Source organism: Platalea leucorodia (genome assembly GCF_965183815.1).
Source record: "Platalea leucorodia genome assembly, chromosome: 4".
In the NCBI taxonomy this organism is placed as follows: domain Eukaryota; kingdom Metazoa; phylum Chordata; class Aves; order Pelecaniformes; family Threskiornithidae; genus Platalea; species Platalea leucorodia.
In genome coordinates, this window is record NC_138826.1 from 76,749,923 (window position 1) to 76,772,134 (window position 22,212).

General features: G+C 48.2%; 1 protein-coding gene across 1 annotated transcript in view; it reads left to right on the top strand.

Annotated features, from left to right (window-relative positions):
• NTN4 (netrin 4) overlaps positions 1 to 22,212 on the top strand; it is a 50,244-nt gene that overhangs the window by 19,830 nt on the left and 8,202 nt on the right. Inside the window, exons 3-7 of the mRNA XM_082308078.1 lie at positions 2,311 to 2,598; positions 13,025 to 13,151; positions 14,464 to 14,652; positions 20,917 to 21,133; positions 21,844 to 21,956. Coding sequence (XP_082164204.1) covers positions 2,311 to 2,598; positions 13,025 to 13,151; positions 14,464 to 14,652; positions 20,917 to 21,133; positions 21,844 to 21,956 — 934 coding nt within the window. The remainder of the gene's footprint in view (positions 1 to 2,310; positions 2,599 to 13,024; positions 13,152 to 14,463; positions 14,653 to 20,916; positions 21,134 to 21,843; positions 21,957 to 22,212) is intronic.

Here is a 22,212-nt window from a genome sequence, read left to right on the forward strand (position 1 = left end):
TCAGGGTTATTGATTTCCTTGCTGCGATTGTCTTTACTAGAGCTACAAGCATTGGTCACGTGCATTAAACGGGGATAGATAAACAAGAAAAGCTAGAAACGATGAGAAGAAAGTCTGCAGTTGCATCTAGCAAAAATTGTTCCCATTTATGTGTTTCCTTTGCCGCTCTCATCGGAATCAGGACGAACAAAGAATTCTCTGAGATGCAATTTACATAATCGAAAGGAACCCAAGCTGCTAGTTTTTACTGAAAATTCTCAGTGCGGCATTTTCCATTATCTCCACTAAAAGGAAATCAATGTCTCCAGTTTGGATGTTTCCCAAGGAATTTTCTTTCCATATCTGAAAGCATCTTGTGTTCACAAAGCCACTAACAAGTAAATTTGATCAGAATGACATTGATTTAAATTTGGGTAAATAACAAGCCTTGGGGAGAGGTGCAGGGCCTGATAGTTGGGTTCACTTGGGTTTCTGTTCATATCTGCTTGATATTTTTATTTTAGGAAAGCAGAAAAAACTCTGTATGTTCTTGAAAGAGAGGGAAAAAAAACCACTTTTGAAATGTGGTACTATTTATTGACATCCCTCATCAGACTCAACACTTCCGCACAAGGGGTGTACCGCTCACCAACCTTGCCCTCTGACCGCCTCTTCCCGGTTAACCTTCTCCCTTATTGACGTCTTCCTGGCAGAAGATGCTGGAATACCTTTGGGAGGGAGCATCTGCAGGATGGCGGCGCGGGGCCGCAGCCGTGACATGCTTGCCAACACGTGGCGCCCGGCACCCCCAAGCCCGAGCCCCGCTGTCACTGGCGCGCTGGTAGCGACCGTGCTTGGCAGGCCAATGCAGTGTGCAAAAGCACACTGCTGCCATTCAGCGCCGAAACGAGCTCTAAATCTCCTTCCAGGCCAGGACAAACCTTCATCCAGCTGGATCCTGGCAGCTCTGGAGAAAAGCCAGGACCCAGCCAGGAGCGGTGCCAGCAGTGGCGCGGCTGGCGGAGGCGGCAGCCGGCAGGCAAAGCCCACGGGCAGGCGAGCTGGCAGCACCGGCATCATTATTTCCAGGACACGTGAATCCTGGTGAAGTAAAAGGGAAGCCTTCATCAGCTGAAGCATATCAGCCACATCCTTTGGTAGGAGTGGATTTAGGGAGAGGAGGATGTGATTCCCGTAAGCAGCGCCGACAGGCTTGCCCACTGCCTCTCACCAGGCATCCCGCAAGCACCTCCTGGCAAGGAACTATGGTCGCCCTTCGCTGCCGCACACCTCCTTGCTGTGCATAGGAGGCTGGCTGGTGTTTCAGGTGGCGTGGGTCATTATCAGCGGGGCAGTGGGGCCGTTTGAGGAGGTTTTAAGCCGCTGCTGGGAGCAGTGCATCGAGTGGTTAGGCTGCATCACACCCGCAAACATTGGTCAAGTGGCTGATTGAACTGTTGCTTACAAATACTGTAGTTCATCAAGCCTTCAGCGGCTGCTCAGTGAAGAGCTCTTTAACTATTTAGAAAGTGTCACTGTAAGTTAAATGTACCAGCAACTAGTACGTGTGTTGTAAATGTGTCATTTTTATGCCAATAGTAGTTATGTGAATTACATGCTGTTTCTGATGTCACACTCTAGGCACCTTGACCAACAAGTTTAAAATAAACCTCTTCAACAAAATTAGTTATCTTTATCAGGTGCTCTAAATTTTCAGCTTGAGCCAATATTTACCTATTCAATCAGACCCAAGTTAAAATAAAGACTGACTGATAAGTGTTTGTTTAAACTTCAGAAGCCCCCCACTTTTCTTTCTTTCTTATCTCAGTTTTCTCGACTATCAGCTTGCTGTCACTAATTGCCACACCTAATCACTTTTCCACTAGGAAGCAGCCTGGGACTCATAGAAGCCAAATATTTGGAAATCTGAGCTTTATTTGTTAAAAAATACAGGCATTCTGGGGGAGGGAAGGTTTAAGAAGAATCCCCCATCTGAGCATCACCTGCAGGACTGCCGGTGCCTGCGCTGGGCCACACCACGTACCAGCAGCACTGACCTCTGCTTTAAATTAATGGCGAAAGGTCATTTGACACCCATAGGGTCCAGATTTCATGTGGAAAGGGGCATAGGGGATCACGGGGGGTCGCTTTGTGCACACTGGGGTGGAGGTGGATTTGCTGCTCCTGCCGCTCGCAGAGGGGGAAGAGCACCACAAGAGCCTGGTGCGTGCTCCCAGGGGATGCTCCTGCCACCATCCTACCCCCCAACCCGCCACAGGGCTGGCTGACATCCTCCTTTCTGCTTCCCTTGCTGCGTTTCTCTGTGCCCAGGTGATATACCGAGCCCTGTCACCGCCTTACGCCGCGGAGGACCCGTACAGTGCGGAAGCCCAGGCACAGCTGAAGATCACTAACCTGCGGGTGCGGCTGCTGGAGCGGCAGGGCTGCCCCTGCCTCCCGGCAGGCCCGGCCTCCCGGGCCCTGCAGCCCCCGCCACCCCTGCATTACGCCGTCTACGACTTCATCGTGAAGGGCAGCTGCTTCTGCAACGGCCACGCCGACCACTGCGTCCCCGTTGCTGGATTCAAGCCCGTCAAGGCAGCCGGCGTTTTCCACGTGGTATGTACACGCGCCCAACAACATCTGTACTACAGGAGAGCAGAGTTTTAAAAATAGCAGGGAATGGTGTAGAGTATGGTATAGGTGCAAGTATATGGTATTTGTTACATGATGACCCGAATTCCAAGCACGGTGAGCAAAAGCGGTCTTTACAAAGTAGGTGGTCTGAGGCTGAGGTGCTGGGTCCACCAGGACTCTCATCCTTCAAGGGTTCTCCACAGTAATTTAAGTTTATTTATTTCAGATGGATCCTTAAATTAAAATTGCTGACTCCCTTCTTCCCCCAGATGCTAACTCTCAATAGCACAATATCTAAAAGATAATAAATGCAGGGCATTTTGATGACAGAGAGGGAGGAGAGCTTCCTTGAACGTACTAGGGATCTTGTGATTATCATTGCTTCTGGAGGATCCTCAAATACTGGGCTGGCTCCTTAATTGAGAGGAGGAGAGCTGGGGTTTGCCTCTCACACCCAGGCTTTCCATTGCACTTTGCAATACCTTTCTCCAGATAAAAACCCTGTGCTCCTGTTTCAAGGGGACTCCCATCACAAGAGCTCTGAGCTCAAATCCCTTGGGACTGACCAAGACCTAAACCCCAGCCCTCCCACATTACAGAAGCAAGAGCCGCTAACCCGTTGGGGAGGTGATGGGCACGGCAGCGGCGGATGTGTTGGATGCCTGCGGCATGGTGTGCCGGCACCCTGCCGGCCTGGGGGCACCCTGGTCTCGCTGCCCCCAACACATCTTGTCCTTTCTGCCTGCCTTGGCTGGCTTTGCTGGCAGAGGAGCGGTAGGGAAAGCCAGGGCAGTCAAACATATTGTGCTGAATAATGTTAGAAAGGGAAAGATCATAAAAAATACATAAGGCAGTTACTTGAGGTAAGGAGGTCTGGCATCTGTCCAGCTCTTCGGGGAACTCTCATTTCACTTAAATTATGGTCTCAGACGTGAAGCAGACAGCACGTTTCCCTTCTAATAGAGCTAGTCTTGTAACATCTTGAAATATACCAATTTGAAAGCGTGCAGCGCTCTGATTGATAAGGCTGTTTCAGGTAGCACTGCTCTGCTTTCCACAGATGTTCCCTGAGCGAAAGTCTTTGAAAGGAGCTGTTTGCTCAGGATTATTTCGGTGGGATACAATTGCATGGGAGCGTGCCCCAGAGCACCACTGGGAGTTGTAACAGCCTGCAGCCAAACACGCTTCTGGTTACAGCTATAGCCTGTGGAAACTGTAGTGTGCAGGTAACAGGCGGTGCTGTGGGAAGGCATCAAGTGCCAAAATCGCACTGAAAACCAAAGCAAGAAATAGCAACAAGCCCCTGCACTGGCCCTGAGGGGGACTGGAAATTCAGCTCCGGTTGTAAATGTGTATGTGGCAGGAGTCCCAAAGGTGACGTCTCTGCAGTGAGGCTGACTCATTTTATTGTGCCTTACAGCTTATTCCACATGTCCCATAAGGCATGTGCTGGTGTAGGGGTGACATAGCCCCACGGTTTGCAGGGAGGGTCAGGGAGTGGTAAGATGTTTCCTCTCCCAGTACCACTTTTTCCATCATAGGACTGGGGCAGCTGGGGCTGACCCCAGTCCATGCCAGGCTCCTGTCTGGCTCAAGGCTGCTGCGATTTGGGGACTGCGGTAGCACCCTACTCGTGCATACCAGGCTGGGGTTTGCCAGTGTGATGCTTCAAGATGGGAAGAGAGGATTATTTCCAAGATAATAGCAAGGCTCGTGTGTGAATGAACAGAAAAGGGATGAACGATTGCGGGGTCTGTGGCTGCTTAGCTGGGAGAAGTCAGAGAAACTTCTGAAAAGAGAGTAGGATTTCAGAGAGGGAGCATTTTTGTACATTTCACCTGAAAAAGTCACATAAAAGATAATTCTGAAGAATTATAGTCAGTCATTCAAGTGTGAGATGAGGACTTCAGTCTTGTCTTTAGGGAACAGCATCTACATGGAGCTTTAGCAGAACCTTCACTGTAAAATTGAGGACAGCAAAAGCTGGGAAGCACATTACCATTTCACAATATGATTATAAAATCTGGCCCTGTTTTTATGCTTGTTTAGACCAAAACACTCCTGAAGAATATCCCCTAAGTTAGTGAGTTAACATCAAAATTTAAGCAAGTTTAAGATCCTTTTAAAAAAATAAAATTTCCAAAAAAAGTACACACAAGTTTTCTTAACCCCCTACTTGGTTTTAGCCCACAGGCAAAATCCTAACTGCAAGCTTAGTTTCAGTCCCTGCTTGGCCAGTGGAAGAACTGGATGTGGTATATTTGTTTGTCTCTTGGGCTGCTCTGGGCAGGAAGCCAGGTGTCCTGGCAGCACTGGGCATAGCTGCCAGGTCTTGGGCAGATCTCACAGTGACCAGAAGCATTTCAGCCATGTCACCCAGAGAGGACCTGACAAAGCCATGTGGGGATGCAGGGATGCTGGTGGCTGCTTCCCAGGCAGGTTTGGTGTAGGAGCCTGACCCAGGGGGCAAGGATGCTCCACTGAGCTCGGGACATTGGCCTGGCTCGCTGCTGTGGGATTCCTACCATTGGATGCATTTTTTCTTGACAGCTGGGCCATCTTGTGCTGGGAGTGGCCAAAGTGAGGCTAGAATTCCAGCTTGGCCATGAGATAATACTGACCTGGGACAACCTTGGGGCATGGGAGTGAGATGTGAACAGGGTGGCTTTGAGGACAATGAGGGGCTCCTTGCACCCCCTCTAGCTCTAGGTCCATTCACTGGAGTGGCATAACCTCCTTTGAGATCCCTCTGAGTCAGGTCAGAGCAAAGGTGGACTTTAGCAAGTCCAAACATTTGCTGTGAGAAATAATTGTTTCATGTTAGCCTCAACAGCAAAATGCAATAGCCAAGACTTGGTAAGCAAAGAGGTTTGTTTCTGTGCCCTCACCACCATCCAGCTGCAAAACTCTCCATGATGCTCCTCTCCACGGAGGTCACTGCATGGGTACCATGGAGCAAAGCTTGCCGGCAATTTCCCTTGCCCACCCTTTCTCCTAGAGGAGAAAGGAATTTATACAGGGAAGCTCTGCGTTCTTTTTAGCATCAGAAATGCCATGTCAACCTTTAGGGAAATTCTGAGTATACAGGTGGGTCTCCTGCTCTAGAGGAGTGTATCTCTCCATGAGCCACAGGGGAAGCCTACAGAGAGGACCTGGCTGCCTCCCGACGACAGCAAGGGCTGCTCCTCACGGGTAGTATAATCCTGACTGTTCCTTGTCATACACTTGTGTGCAACAGACAGCTGTCAGGGTGGTACAGATACACTTCCTTCTCTTCCCCGCTCCCAAATTTATTCAAACAGTCACTACCCAAATCTCATCAACAACAGCCCGATGCATGCCCAGGAAAAAAATGTGCATTGACAAACACACGTCATACCATACCATGCAAAGCAGTTGGATCAGTTTGTGAGCTGCATTACATGGCAAAACACCCATGCAAGGGGAGAAATGGATTCACAGACACAGGAGATCCCTCCTGATCTTCAGTGGCTGTAAGACTGTTTTTTCAGCTGATCTGTGGCATAGGAGCTTCTCACCCCTTGCCAGTACCTCTGCGCATGGAGCTATTGCAGTGCATGCTTGGCCCCTTACCAGATAAAGCATCCCCATGGCCTGCTTGCAACTATGGCAAGGTTCACGAAAAAGGAGATCAGTCTGGAGATAAGTAGGGTCTTGCAATTTAGGACTCCAAAGTGGGGAAAGCAAACCCAGAGATGCCTCACCTAGGCTGTGCAGTTCTCCCTCAAGGTGAGGGCAGGAGTTTTTTGGCCTGAGTTATCAGTCTTAGAGGTCTGTGTCCTTGCTGGGGCTTCCTGCTTTTACCCCTATGAGATGAGATCCCATTATCAGCTAATGACTTCATTATCTCATGGATAATCCAATGTTATCAACCATCTAATATTTCCCACTCAGTTTTTCCTTTCCTCTCCTGCACTCCTGCTAGCGCAGCCCTAGTTACACATCTTTCACCTGCATTGAATAGAGCAAGAACAAATGAAGCAGTCTGGTTTTGTTCATCCTCTTGTTCTCTTTTTCCCTCAATGACAGTTTTAATAACATGATACAGCAGCTATCTTTGCTCTGAAGAAAGGAAGTGGGAAACTAGAACTTAGGGATGCAGAAACTTCAATGGACTTAAGACATGCACCCAAAGCAGTTTGGTGTGGTGCTGCTGCCATACCGAAACGGTACTGCTGCAATTATGCTTATATGCCTCTTTAGTAGTCCAAGGTGCTGTGTCAGTGTAAGTCAAGGACTTTTCCAGGAACTGGGCTTTATTTTCTAGGCTGAACAGACAAACCAGTTCAGGAACCTGATCAGTGAATGCATCTGAACTTGATTTCTGGTACCTGCCCGACAATTAGGCACCAAACCCCAGATATACCTCACCTAATTTTAGGCATGCGTTTGATGTACTCAAGTTAGCCAGCTGATCTCCCCAGGCTTCTTCCATAGTTATGAAGGGGTGGGGGGATACAGTATGGTCGGGATCCCGGGCAGACTGAGCTACCGTGCTAAAGCACTTCTGTATAGTCGGGCAGGGTGAATATTCCTCCCCCTTCCCATGTGGCCAACCCAGTGGCTATTATAAATTGTTATCGTGCTACTGACATCAAAAGATGCTGAAGGTCTTCTCCAGCAGCACTGACAGAAGCCTATTGTTCAAGGAATTAAAAAACCCCTACCAGACGGCCCCCACGCCCTGGACAACAAGCTTTGTATTCTTTCACAAGAACAAGATAGGATATGAGAATTTTCTCATGCATAAATTTGGTTGTCTGGTGCTTTGGGAAAGAATACCTCCCTGCGTGCTGACAGCAGCTAGTAGGCATCAGTTCTAAAATTGGCACAGCGGCTCAAGTGCAACAGAGTTTAAAAGCTATCGTTAGAGACTCGATGTGAATGCTGTGATTTTCCTTTAGGCTGATATCATGCCCATTTTCCATGAAAGAAAAAAAAAAAACAAAACCAAAAACAAAACCACAATTTTAGCCGTTCCAAGAAAGAAACTCTATTAAAAGCAGTTGCCCCTCCCAGCTATTTAGCCTGTTTAGACTATCAGGTCTTTGGTACACTGATTTTCTTTTAGTGTGCATTTGTGTTGGACTCTATACAGTAGCTGAGTTCTTGCAATATAAATCAATTCATAACAGGTGACTGAAAGCATTTTTCCCTCGACGCAGCATTCCTTTCTCCCTGCCCAACGTTTTGGAACATGATAAATAAGGATGAAAGTATTTTATAAGATTTGACTAAAGAAAAAAACCCCACGTATTTGTAATCTGAAAGGAAGCGCTGGAAGGTTATAATTCAGCAACAAAAGGCTCTGGAAGGAAGCATGCCCTAGCAACTGTCTTTGTGTAGAGAAATCAGTCGCTCGTTTATCTTAGAGAAGTCAACTTTTGTAACACTGTTTGCATTGAGCCCTCTAATGACTGACATTGCGACAGGGCTGTCGAGCTAAGAAGGGAAACAGTGTGAAAGTGAACTGGGATGTAAAGACCCCATGACAAAATGAAAAATGGTATGAGAAGGCTCTGCCGCTTAAATGAGTCAAGAGCTGTGTGAATGCTTAAAGCGGTGAGACGTACTGGGAATTGTGTTTGTGTACTTAGCAATGCTCCAGAATGACCGAAGTGGGTAGGCCTGACAGTTAAACGTAAATTGAGGTGAATGAAAAGGGAGGAAAAACCATCTTCTTTCCCTTGTTGATTCATGGGGGTCACATTCTGCCTTCAGAAAGGTGCTGAGCTGCTGGAGAAATCCCCGAGGCCGGGTACGTCATTTCCCTGCTCTAGTGTGGGTCCCAGCAGAGCTGCCAGGCTGGTTTCTCAGCCCCGGCTCCCAGCTGCTCCCCGGCACAACAGGGAATTTACAGGGCATTGCCGGCTTGGATCTGGCCCTCCTACAGCTCTCAAGGGCATTAATTTCACCCGGTGTAGACAGTTTGTTGTCTGTTTTTTGCCTGCCACTTCTGTTTTCCTTGTTACCCCTCCTTCTTGTCCTTTCTTTCTCCTATTTTCAGCTAAAAAACCACCTGTCTGCCTACGGACTGCAACAAAGGGCTTGATAATATTCACCTTCTTTTGTTGTTTCCGATGCATAAAAATCTTTTCTGTCATGCTGGAATTACATAGAAGAAAAAAGAGATTTTCTTCAATGGGATAAAACTAGGATGGAGAGATGTTTAAAGCAGAGCTCTTTTGGGGGGTAATCGTTATAATGCTCTTGAAAAAGAATAAATACATCAGCCTGAGGCAAGGTTTTTGAAGCACTTAGGTCGGAGTTTCATTACATTTCTGGAAAAAAGGAATAGGGGAAAAAAGGTATTAACTAAACAATTGCACTGAGAAACAAGTTATTAAAGAGCCCATTTCCCTCCCCTCACTCGGTTGAGATGGGCCGTTTAGCTGTTTAGCTTGTTCATTAGCACGTCTGCGCCCCGCTCTGCCTGGCCGAGAGGGATCAGGGCCACCATGGGACCTGGGGGGACCTCGCAGAGGCAGAGTTGTCTCGGGGTCCAGCCTGTTTGAGTAGCACCAGTGTAAAGGCTCAGCACCATGGGAACTGGGAACCCAGCTGCCTTTTCGAAAGCTTGCTCCCAAAGACCAGAGCCTGAGCGGCTGCATCTGATGCAGAAGCGGGGCCAGCCGGGCCATCAAGTCCTGTGCCTGCATGGGTGCTCACCCAGACACGAGTCCCACTGAGATTACGACTCCCTTGCCCCATGGCAAGCAGGGGCACATGGGTTTGCAAAGAGTGCATGGCAGGCTGGGCCACCGAACGGCCATCCCAACCCGCACCGAGCTGAGCAGCTCCTGCAGAGGGGACGCAGGACCCACAGCGGGATCTGGGCTTGGGAGGGAGCGTCTGATGAAGATGATAACACATCTGGTTGTGATAACGCCAGGAGGAAAGGAGACTGCAAAGCAGCACGCTTGCGATAAGGACTGGGAATGCACGGCTCCTCCTGACCCAGGCTGCAGCAGCACCCGCCAGGTGCTCAGCACTGGCCCCAGGAGCAGGTTTCCAGCCCTGCTGAGTCGGCTGGGGACCCCACACCTACAGGCCTCTGTACTGGTCCTGCGCTTGCTATCATGCAGAAGTTGGAATTGCACTATTCTGTCATTATTTAATTTTTTCAGTCAGACCGTTCATTTCCTTCCCTCCTGGGTGCATCGTACATTTACAAGCGATCAATATGAGAAGCATCATGCTCTTCTCTGCCTCAGAGGCTCTCTAAACACCAGCTGGCTTGATTTACTTGGTTTGATATTGGTTTTTAAGACTTAAAAAACTCTTTCTTTAGAGTTCACACACAGATTAAGAAGTTTGGCCCACAGCTCTTCAGCAGTTTACTTATTAGCTCTGCGTGCCAAATTAATGGCTACACATCAGAGTCTTGGGATACCCGTTCTCTTCTGTTTTATTTTCATGCACCTCCCCCTATTCTGGCAACGCGGCATGCTCTTTTATACAGTACTTGGGCTTTCAGAAAATGCAGGCTCTTACGCCTTGGGACCATGAATGCTCCTCGACGGGGAGTTTTGCCTCGCTCTCAGCTGGTGTCTTGGGATGCTTAATCCTTTGAGGGTTTCTTAGGTGCTGCTGAGTTTCAGAGTCATATATTATTAATGCTGGGCAGCCGCTGGCTGATTAATTAAGTCCCCACTGATTCTTTGTGCGGCTTTGGCAAGGCGGGAGCTGAATTTGACGGGTGAGGCTGCAGGCTGCGGGCACAGACAGGGGGAGCATGGGTCCCTGCAGTACTCCCAAGAGTCCCCGTGTCTGAGATGTACCCCTGTTTGCAAGTCTTCTCCCACATCCTTCTTACTTTGGCACCGTGATCACCAAAGCACCAAAGGACCACCTGGTTTTGATCATGGCACCCTCTGGCTCCCTCAGGTTGCCTTCCCCTCCTGATCATGCGCATCCTGGGTCTGGTGGGTCCCTCTGCCCTAACAGCTGGGACTGCCTGGTGAGGAACAAGCTGAAGGACTTCTCTGGCTTCTCTGACTTCTCTTCACATCTCAGATGTGGTTCAGGCTACTACAGCGTGTTTAATGCTAACCATTCAATGGCCAAAGGGCTTGCAAGAAACCCCTACCAAAAATGTCATCAAAGAGTTAGGGCTCCATCAAAACCACCAGAAGATAACCACACAACTAATACAAGTTTAACCAATTTCTGTTTCCATGTGGATGGATGCTTTTAAATGTGTGTAAAGTAGCTCTGTAACATTGGTTTGTGTGTGGACTTTGCCTAAAAAATATAGAAGAGGGAGAGAAATTTTATTGCAGAGTGTTGAGTTAGGAAAGCGAGGCTTCTGAGAGTTTGAAGAACGTTTTGTGGGTGGTAGCAAAAATGAAAATATGAAAACACAAGATACGCTTTGAGAACTAAATATTTCCTCTGCAAATTTGTTTTGTTTCTTTTCTATATTTGCTTCTCATTCTTTTCAAACACTGGCACACATTTAAGCATATATCAATACAATAAGCCAGACAGACCAACTAGTATCTGCAGTGAGACCAACTGATATCTGCAATGAGGCCAAAATAGCACAGAAGGCGATGTTATCTTAGTATTTGTGCTTTAGCTTAGATGCTTGCGCATTCTGTCTGACTTCAGCTGTATCTGTCTGTTGCTTACACAGTCCAGTTGCTGTACTGTATTTTGCTTATTCCTGCTTTGATGATACAGACATTTTAATAAGGCAGGAAAGGATCACTTGAAAAGTTTGTGAAAGATTTTGCTATTTGCATTGCTGCTGAAAAGTCTTTTAAGGACTTTCAAGGTAATTTTTGAAGAAGTTTTATCTGTACCGGTTACATCTGACCCCTGTGAGAGAGCAGCTGAAATATATTCATTAAAAATAAATAAATCAGAAAGTCATCATTAGCCAGGAGTGTGTGTGTGCACCTACGTAACAAGCAGGAGCTGTTTACAACATGTTCAAGGTCCTCTTCTGTTTTGTTTACTGTTCAGGTTTTCCACAGGAACCTTTTTTGTAGCAGGTCTCGGCAGCAAGTCATACAGTTAGGAACAGCACACTTGTAAAACCCACAAGTTAAACAGAGTGGAAGGCAGCATTTTCCAGTAGCAGTCAAAGCCATGCCCCAGCTCCGGGCCGGATCACCATGCACCCCCGACCGCCCTGTCTTGCTCCCGATGTCGAAAGCAGCCGGTGGCTGGTGCAGCCCCTCCAGCTCCGTTGGTTTTATGGCCAACCAGTGGCATGAGTGTGAGGCCACACTGGCAGGGCAGGCTGAGGTCTCCAGGCTCATTACTGAGCAGCAAGAGAAGCTGAACCGTGCTCAGTTTATTGCCTTTATCACTTTCCCTGTGACTGGTGAAGGAACGGGCACCAGGGTGGTGACGCACCATGTTTTGGCAAATGCAAGATGCTGGTCGTGCCTTGAGCCTGGCCATGCATCAAAGAGACTTTCAGCTGAAATGCTCTGAGTAAAACTGTATTTAAAAGCAAAACAGCAAGCAGAGTAAAGCTGCCAGCACAGGAAGCCACCAAAATAGCTATGGTAGGTAGCTGCCCGCCAGGCTCCACAGCTAAAGGCAGGGTCTTCAGCCTTGCCAGCAGAGCCATGCTGATTCAGAGCTTGATTTCATTGCATCTAGGGGCTGCTGGGCTGCTCTTGCCCTCTGGCTACGTCCTGTTTTATTTGCATTTGCCAACAGCGTGAGTAACGCCAGCAGCTGACAGGGCAGCTGGCACTGACTGTGCTATGCTGGCTTTTCATCTCTAATTACCCGCTTACACTAGTCTGTCTAGCAGTTAAATTACCTATCTGTCATTAAGATATCCAAGTATAGTCACTCACAGTCTTTGTGCGATCCCTGGTTCTTCCATTGTGGGGCGAAAACTCTGCCTAGGATGAGTAGATCCCATTTTTCGGGTGTTTGAATTTCTTTTTTTCTTGTACTTATTTATGTTGTTGATGGCTGGGCACACAGAGCTGAGTGCTGAGGTTGTGAGTGCTATTCCTGCAGTGCTGCAAAGGTGTATTTGTGTTTGGGAAGGAGAAAAAGAGAAAGGTTTTACAGTGTGTCCCAAGGATGCTTTGGATCTTGGCTTTTTTTTAATCTCTCCTGGAAATTCATGTGGCAGCAGGAAACTCTCTGCTAAAGATCCTTTTAGATTTCAAAAAAACCCTGTGATTATACAGTACCATGACATGCAGATCCGCAAATACTAATCTAATTGAAAATATAACTGCAGAATATTTGTCTAGTTCAAGATACCACAACAGACATCATGCTAGCCCTCTTTCTAGTTTATATAATAGCATCTAGCTGCTGTGGTATCTCCTGTACCTGGGCATTGCTCATGCCCAAGAGACTCTTTGGGCTTTGTTGTGGGTGATCCTTGCTCTCTTTCCCCTATTAGGTCCATGGGAAATGCATGTGCAAGCACAACACAGCAGGGTCCCACTGCCAGCACTGCGCCCCGCTCTACAACGACCAGCCTTGGCAGGCTGCCGATGGGAAAACCGGAGCCCCCAAAGAGTGTCAGTGTAAGTAACCAGCTGGGAACAGTGTCTCCAGAGCCTCTGCCAGAGCAAAATGTTTCCTCCTTGTGCACCTTTCTCCTGTGATTCCGAGAGGCAGCAGATACTGGGGCGATGGGCAGGTGTTTGCTCAGCAAGTGCAGAGCCAATGCCACGCTCCTGCCCAGTGCCCACCACATGTTTGTATGGTGGGGACGGCCCTGTTTGCAAAGTTCCTTGCTTGGAAATCCTCATAAGACCGTGTTGTCTGCTGGTGTGGCCTTTCTGTGGGACTCAAGCGCACCTCCTTGAGACATGGTCGTCTGTCACGGGCAGACTGCAGCCCGCCAGGGTGCCTTGGAGGTGATGGGGGGCCAGCATTGTCCCCTCCATGGGCACCGCTGAGAAACACGTTTGCAGGAGGTACGGCCTTCTGCTGATGGATGTGGGCTCTGCTCACCCCCTCGATGCTGTGGGCAGGAGGAGCTGCAGGCTCTGGGGAGGTTTGAGGATTACTTCCATGGTGCCGGGGGAGGGATGCTCGGGGTGAGTGCAGGCTGCAAGGGACCACAGAGGTCGTGAGGTGATCTGCTTCAGTAACAGCAGCAGTCTAGCCCGAAGGGCGCTGAGGATTAACTGCACCAGCCCAGGAAGGTTTGCAGGCATGCTAAGCACCATGCTGCTGTGACTACCATGCTGTCAGCACTTAAGCTAGCATCAGCCTGCCGATGTGGGCTGCAGTCACACCTCGCTGCAGTATGGATGTTCCCCAAGGGAGTGCCAGTGAGCCCCTGTGAGTCCATCAGCAGTATCTGATGTGCAGGGGTTGGAACAGATCTTACTTGGCCCCCGACTTCAGGCGTGTGGGCATCCAGACTTCCTCCACTGCCAGCGCAGGGAAAGGGGGATGTTCACCCTCTCTCACACACCTCCCCTCCACCTGCCTTTTCCCTCCGTCACCTGCAAGGAGCATCCTGACAGCACCTGCATGGTGGATGATGTACGGGGCACCACTGATTTCTAAAGCAGGGAGGGAAGGATTCAGCCCCAGCAGGACCAGTGAATGTGGGAGGTCTCCCTGTGCCGGCCTGACCACGTTGCTGCCCTTGTACTGGGAATAAAAGAGTTCAAGAAATTATTTTTTTCTTAAATGTCACCTCTAGAAGCTGGAAAGTGTGGATGAAAATGTGATGATACTTCATGCATTTGAATGAATAACGGGTTCATCGGTCAGGTCTCCCATTCCAAAATGTGGTTTGGGTTTTTGTGTCTCTTTTCTATAAATCAACAACTTTCACTGCCTTAATGAGTCTTTCTGTTCCCTTTGGCTTCATCACAGCGTGTAAGTGTAATGGGCATGCTGACACTTGTCATTTTGACATGGATGCGTGGCTGGCATCGGGCAATCGCAGCGGCGGTGTCTGCGACAACTGTCAGCACAACACGGAAGGGCAGCACTGCCAGCGCTGCAAGCCGGGCTTCTACCGGGACCTCAGGAAGCCCTTCTCTGCCCCGGACGCCTGCAAACGTAAGTCAGTGACCTTTTACTAGTAAAATGCTTCTGTTAAGTGGGAGGGCATGAAAGGAAAGGTGAAATCTTCCTGCTCCTCTTTGGAGCAATCTTCTTGCTTCAGTAAGGGCCAGGGAGTTCTTTGAATTCCCTTATTGATGCTGTTTGCAAAAAGCAATGGTGCGGTTTGCAGGGCAAAAGCCTGTAGATGCTGTTGACAAATCTGACCTGAGAATCCTTGTAGCCTGGGGACAGTGGAAAAGAGATGATTCATTGACTTTCTCCTGCTATTTTTGGAGAGCAAAAGCTGCATCATGCTTGCATGTTCTCCTTGTTTGGTGATTGCCACAACCCCAGAAGTGGGGTGCCTCAGCCAACAGGGGTGCAGCTGATAAATAGCATTGCCCACCAGCATGAGTTCGCAGCAGCAGCAGCAGGTGGGTATGGAGGGAGAAACGGGAACACGAGTTAAGTGATATTCCAGAAGGCGTGACACTGAGGAGGCCAGGCCAAAGGCAATGACTTAGACACATGTGAAATTAAATATATCCCAAGCAAAAGCAGTGATCCAAAAGCCACGCTCCCCAGGGACCACTGTGAGGATGGTGACTCACTGTGGGGGACTCCGGATCCCCAAATCTCACTGAACACATTACACTGGTCAGCTAAATATAGGGCGCAGGCATGCTCTCTGCTCTGCGCCTACAGCCACCCACTGACTTCACCAGATCCTCACTGACCCAAATCTGGAGGAGGACCTTTATGGGAGGCAGAAAAAAATCTGACTGACACCCTGGTTGTGTCATTTGAAGGGACACTGAGTGCATCTCCCTCCTCCAAAGGAGAAGTGCCTGCATTTAAAGGAAGAGAAACCCTTCTGGGGTGGGGAGCTGCACCCCAGGCTGCATTTCACTTTTGTCTGCGGGGTCGGGTGGGGAATCACGGCTTTTGTCCCTCTCCCTCGCTGTGCATCATCCTCATGAGACTCCCCGTGGCCCCGCCAGCCTGTTGCAGAAGTCCTTCTCCTCTTCACACATCGCTCGTTGCAAGGAGGAGCAGTAACAGCTGAACCGCCTGTGTTACAGCCCTGATTCCTTTTACAAAAACAGAATTGACAACACTTCTCCGTTACTTGTGTAAATAATTATTTCACTGCTGTAGTATGTACACAAATTTGTTTTTATAAACAGTGAATTTACTGACTTTTTAAAGTTCTTTTACCTACTTGTGTACATTGAAGTCCCAAGTCTCATTCTCTGAAACATCAGATCCTTTCCCTCCATAATTACTGGCAGAACTTACGCAACGAACTCTTGTTTTGGAGTCTCATTAGTGAAAAAACAGGTTTAAATCTTGCACTTAGAGCCAAAGCAGGGGCTTGAGGGTTTTTTTCTAACTGTCATGAATTCAGCCTTGCTGATTAAGAAAAAAAAAACCTGGATCAGTTGACTTCTGCTGGATGATGTAGGACGAAAGACTGAAATGAATTCTGTATGGCACTCTCAAGCTCCAAAATGCGGTTTTACTGCAGCTGTGCTACCTTCACTAGGATTGTAATTCCTGATGCTCTTTACTTGCCAGCTCCCATCAGGGAAGACAACGTACTTTTCTAAGGCCATTGAAGCCAAGTCAAGCTTTGGCACTGATTTGAGTGCGGTCTTCGGGACACCTAAAAATAACGCCCTTCACCTTGGAGGTGGTAGGAGTGGCTGCCATCTCCTGCGATGTCTCATGCAGCCCGTCGAGGAGATGGAGTTTCACAAGGGACCCACAATAGGGTTTTCCTGGTGCCAAAACACCCAGTCCAAATCCTGTGGCTGTTTGGAGGGTCTGAGAGGGAGTCAAATGGCACCTCCTGGGCTGGACAGCATGGAGCCTCCTTCCTTGCAAAACCAGATGGAAACAGAGGTCTCGGGACGTATCACTGCAAAACGGCCACGGCTCAAAGGGAAGGCTGCCAACAGTGTGCGTGTGCCTGTGTGCAAGTTAGACCAGCACTAATGAAGTCAGGCATTACATCACATCATTAGCTGTATGTTAGCCAAATCCCAGGAGACTCGATTAAAAAGTTTCTCCCAGCCCTTCTGGGCAGGAGGAAGCTGTGGATATGAGATGATTAATGGGTATTTTTTTTGACATAACGATGGACACAAATGCTGGTGCTTGGTCCTCTCAGCTTTCAGGATTCATCTCTAAATCACTGGCCTGTGGCATTCCACTTTCCACATTTTTCTCCCCCCAAAAAAATGTGTCTGACATAAAGACTATACATTTGTTTCCGTTACTCTTTAATGCAACAATCCAGCCTCTTTATGGACCACTACGTATTCATGAACTCTGGTATTTAAAGGCAAAAGGTAACATATATTTGACAAGAACTGTAAGCTAGCCTTGAGTACAGTGAGAAAAAGTCTACATTTATTTATCTTCTGCATTAAGTGCATCTACTCTGTTGGATTTTTTTTATATTTATGAATTACAGAGCATGAAGTACTCAAGTATCTCAGGGAGACAACTTTGCCTGGCACAAAGTGGGTTCCACAAAAATGTAGGAATTATCTGAATGCTTTCCTTCCAGAGACCCTATTGATGCAAACACACAGATTATTTCTCTCTGGGCTTTTCAAACCCTCCCAAATGCTCTCCTCCCTAAGACCCCTTCGCCATTTCCCTTCCGGTCTCCTGCTGCCAGGGCTGCTCCCTGCACCAGGGGACATGGCATCTCATGGGGGAGCCCGGCAGCTTACAGGGCCGTGGCAAATGATTAATGACTGTTAAATTAAATTATATAAGACCTATTACAGCCTATGCCTGGCACATTTCCAAGGACTGTGGCACGGTCTGCAATAACAAGGGACGTGCGTGGTGCCCTGTTATTCTTTCCAGGAAGGCCACGGCATTGCCTGCTTGCTTCTGGCTCAAGGCACCATTATTGCTCAACCACGGGTTAGCACTGAAAATTTAAAAATACCAAGATCAAAGTAAATAAAGGAGTTGTTAAGCCGTAATCTTTAAGGATACTTTAAAGATTCTTACAGGTGAAGAGGGTATATAATATTTGCTCAGGAGTAGGTGTGTACCTGATAAAATGAGACGTTCTGCCATTTAAAACAGCAATCTGATGACTCTTTCCCCCCGCCATACCTATCGGTCCTTTTCTTTACATCCCTCGTGAATTTTTAAGCCTCAGCTGCAGTATAACTGGAGACAATAAATCGGGTTTTATAATTGCCGAGTTTATTTTTGGTTTTCAACTGTAGGGTTTTGAGGGTAAATATTTGTCATTTCCAAAGGTTAGCTGGCAGCTGAAGAAACCACAGTGGTATCACCAATCCAGGGCGGGGAAATCCAGCTCCACAAGTCCCACGCACTGAGTTTCGATCCCAATCAGCCCATGCGACGCCGGGACAGGCGGCTGTTAATTCATATGTGCGTGGAAGTCATGTGTAAAATATTACTATGTAGTACAGGGTGGTAAATTGGCATTTTAACGATGCTGCTTACAAGTCGAAAAGAAAGCAAAAAGATCAAGATTGTGGAAGGTTTCTCTTGGTCCCAGGCTAGTGGTGCTCAGCCAGCCCTTCTCTCACTGGAGCTCCCTTGGCCGTGGAAACCCCCCAGCCTCCCCGGTGGGGTGGCCACAGCACATGAGACAGGCACTGTCCCGGAGCCTCGCACTGAGAGTCTCGTGCTCTGCTCCCATGTATCCACCACGAAGTGCCATCCAACACTCTCTGTAGCTGCTTTACCTGCTACTCGGCTGCTCCTCTCATCTTTCTGGAGGTGGATCTCCGACTACCTGTGCTACAGTGAGGTGCAGATGGGGTGGAAGGAGGAAAACGGGGTCTAAAACCAACACTCAGCGCAGCAGCCCATGAGGGAGCTGTAGCTGCAGCTGCCAAATGCTGTATAATCAGTCCTGCGGTCCTTTTCTTCCTGCCATTGCCATAGTATGGAAGCACTTGGTCCTATTTTCAGGCATTTCTTTCAGAGTTGGTACAACGTGCTCACATTTGAGCTCATTCCTGTGCTCAGTGTGTAGTGATGGGCTGCACTTTATACCTCTGCATTGCTCAGCGCATTCCCAATGCAGCATATCACAAACGTTTACCGTCTTGTAAATTTGCCACCCAAAGCATCCAGATTAACGCCACTTGGTGTCATCTTGGGCCTGCACCCAAGATGCAAGACCAAAAAGCTTCAATTTGCTGGCTGCTGATAGAAAGCAGGTTGGTGCCTTGGGAGCTCATAGGGGAGCAGCTAGGAAGGACGGGGTCCATGGAGGTGAGTCCACAGCCCTGGTAGAAATTACCAACCTTTACAACACATCTCTTTGCAGCTTTTTTTAAAAAATATAGCCAACTACATTCTTATTTTGAATTGCCATTTTAATTGCTTGTGAGCTTTGCTGCTGTATGTTTTGTAACAGCCTTTGTAAATTTAATATTCTTGCCTCACCATGGTGTTATCACTGCCATCAAATTTTCCATTAGGAAAAAAATTGTGCAAAAGCATTGTCTAAACCATAAAAAGCTTCAACCCCAACAGGGTTGGTTGTAAAACTCAGCTGAAACCCGACCGAAACAGGACCAAATCTCTCTCTGAGCAGTGGGTTTAGCTCACTGACTGCAGGAGAATAGAAGAGCTTTAAGTGCTTGATATTTCCCCTGAAGGGGCTGAGGAATGCCAGAAATACCCACCACATCTAGTAGGAAAAGAGTGCATTTGGCTACATGTGTCAGGTGTAAAACACTTCACAGACTTCAGGAGAAAGGTATGCGAGTCTCGGTGAGTGCTGTTGAAAACTATGCTATTAAAGGTACCGGAGTTCACTGCCTGCAGCTAGTTATGCAGCTTGTGGAGAGGCTTTCTAATCTTTTAATTTTATATAATTATATTTGTTTGGGAATGGAAAGGGTGGGGAAAATTTGGGGATTACTTTGGCAAAGATTTTGGCATCATAGTCGCCTCTAAGTTAACTGCCAATATTAATCTATCCTTTAATATTTGGAAACGACACTCCAGGTATGTCAAATCCCTGCAACCACAAAAATGTTGTCAGAGCAAAATTAAATATATGTGTGCAGCAATCAGCATTTTAAGAGAAAGAAAGTTTGTGTTGCATGGAGTGGCTTTTCTGCTTTATTGCCTTCATAGCTGCAAAATAAGAATATTTTTATTGGAATTTGGTGCAAATTTCCCCTCCAAACGAAATTTTCTCAGGAAATCCAGTTTTTATGTAAATTGAGTTTTAGACAATAGTCTTTCAGCAGGGAATTTTTTGCCATAATGCACAAGGTTGACCGTAACACATCCTGGTCAGAGAACCAAACCCTGAGGGAAGGAGAGCATGAGTCACCCAGCTATTGGTCCTGCGGGGCACCACGTTGCCTGCGGGCCAGGCCAAATGATCAGAGGCTTGGCTCACACTTTTGATAACTGTATTTCCGATCTTTGAAAAGATTAACATCTTTGGGGCAAAAAAAGATTGTAGTCTTGCAAGAGACACAAATTACATTTATACAAAAGAAAAATGCTAAGAAGTAGGCAAGGAAAGCTTCACCTATTTTAGGGCATCCTTTCCGATTTGCGAGAATGGCCATTTCTCCCAGCGCGTCCCAGTATGCTTCCAGTGCGTTGTTCTGCTGCAAGGGGCTGTGGGGGAGGAAAAAAGAGTTTCTGACATGCACTTTGCAAACCCATGTCCTGGAGTATATGCAAAAGTATATCTCTAAGCCGTCAGTGTCCTCATTCTGTTTTTTTCTAATGTTTTGAAGTGATGGCTTTAAAAGAAAATCAGACAGAGACAGAGGGGTACTTTTTGCTCAGCCTCCACTTTAATTAAAATGACTGTTCTGAGGGGGTTTTTTAACCTCCTGGATGCAAGACAGTTGTTATTACTTCAGAAAGCAATTATGCTCTGATTCATTTTTGCAATGAAGCACCCACAGCTGCTTAAACATCATTGTGAGCCAGGCACATCCCTGGGTACTTGGCTGGACTAGAGTCCAGATGCTATAAGAAAAGTAATAAAGGCCTGTTTGGCAAAACATAACGCGAAACCAGGGTAGGTTGACTAATTAAGATACCTCACAAAAATTAAAGACATACAGTTTCTAAAGGGAGATTCTGGTCAGATTTATACTGGCAAGAGGAAAAAACGCCCAGAAACATCATTGTCCCTAGGCAGAGCAGCGGTTTTGCAGGCATCTCCTGCGCCTTTGTCCCACAGAGCTTTTGCACTCACAGATGCTCTCTCTTCCCCCATGGTGTCCCCCGCAGCCTGCTCCTGCCACCCCCTGGGATCGGCCGCGCTCCCCCTGGGCCCCCGCACCTTCTGCGACCCCAGCACCGGCGACTGCCCCTGCAAGCCTGGCGTGGCGGGGCCCCGCTGCGACCACTGCCTCCCCGGCTACTGGGGCTTTGGTGCCTACGGCTGCCGCCCCTGCGACTGCGCCCGCAGCTGCGACCCCCACACCGGCGACTGCCACAGCAGCAGGTGAGTTGGAGGGTCCCAGCCCCCCCCCCCCACAGCCTCAGCAATCCCCCTGTGATCTCCATCCCAGGGAAGGCACTGCTCTAACCCCATTTATGCATGGCACACAGTCTGAAAAATATCCATTATATAAAATATTCAAGGTTTGGTATGGTCAGGAACTGGAGATGGAGCGGGAGCTGAGGCTGCAGTTCACCTGGGTGCCTGGCACACCATGGCAGGGCACTGGCAAGGTTGGATTATTGGCTCTCAGTGCTGGTGTTAATGCATGGGATGTTTTCCATAGCCTTCACCATTGCTTCCTCTCCATGAGGAAAATGTGAGCCTTGGGGTGATCTGAGCGAGAGGAGACCAAGGGGTTAATATTGTTCTGTTGCAACTCAGCTTGTGTTGACTGCACTGGACTCAGAGTCAGGCTCTGACTTTTAGAAGACAGCCCATTTTAATAATACCTCACTCTCCAGATCTTATATGTTGCTTTTTTTTACCACGCTGGGGATATTTATAGCATATAAATCCCTACAACGCATTTTAAACCCAAAATGGATTCATGACCCACTGTGACAACACTCAAGCTGTTCACTTTCCAAACTGCCCCTTGCATTTAGCACCAAGATGTGCAGTCACGTTGCACCCGGAGGACGGGTTGGTAGTGGCCCTGCTTTCCAACAGCTCCAGGAGGAAGGATGACCATCTCCCTTTCCTCCCAACAGCTCGGACGTGACCTGGCACCACGAAGCACCTCCTTTCCAGGCTGTGCTCAACAAAAGTGAGCCCGACTGGGGCTGGGAGGATGAGCAGGGCTTCTCGGCGCTCCGGCACTCCGGTAGGATGGCGGCTTCGCGTGTGTTTCCCTGCCCCATTCCTCCTGCCAGCAGCCAGCATGGATACAGTCTTCTGCACTGACTTGTAATTAGTGCCCTGGCAGTTGCAGGAGGGGATGGACGTTCCCCTGTTAATGTCCTGTGCGACCACCTCTCTCCCCTCCACGAGCTGGAGGAGACATACAGCTCATCCCATCAATGTGAGGACGTGCAAACCCTTTAGGCAGCTGCTCCACACTGAAAGCCTGCACCCAGCAT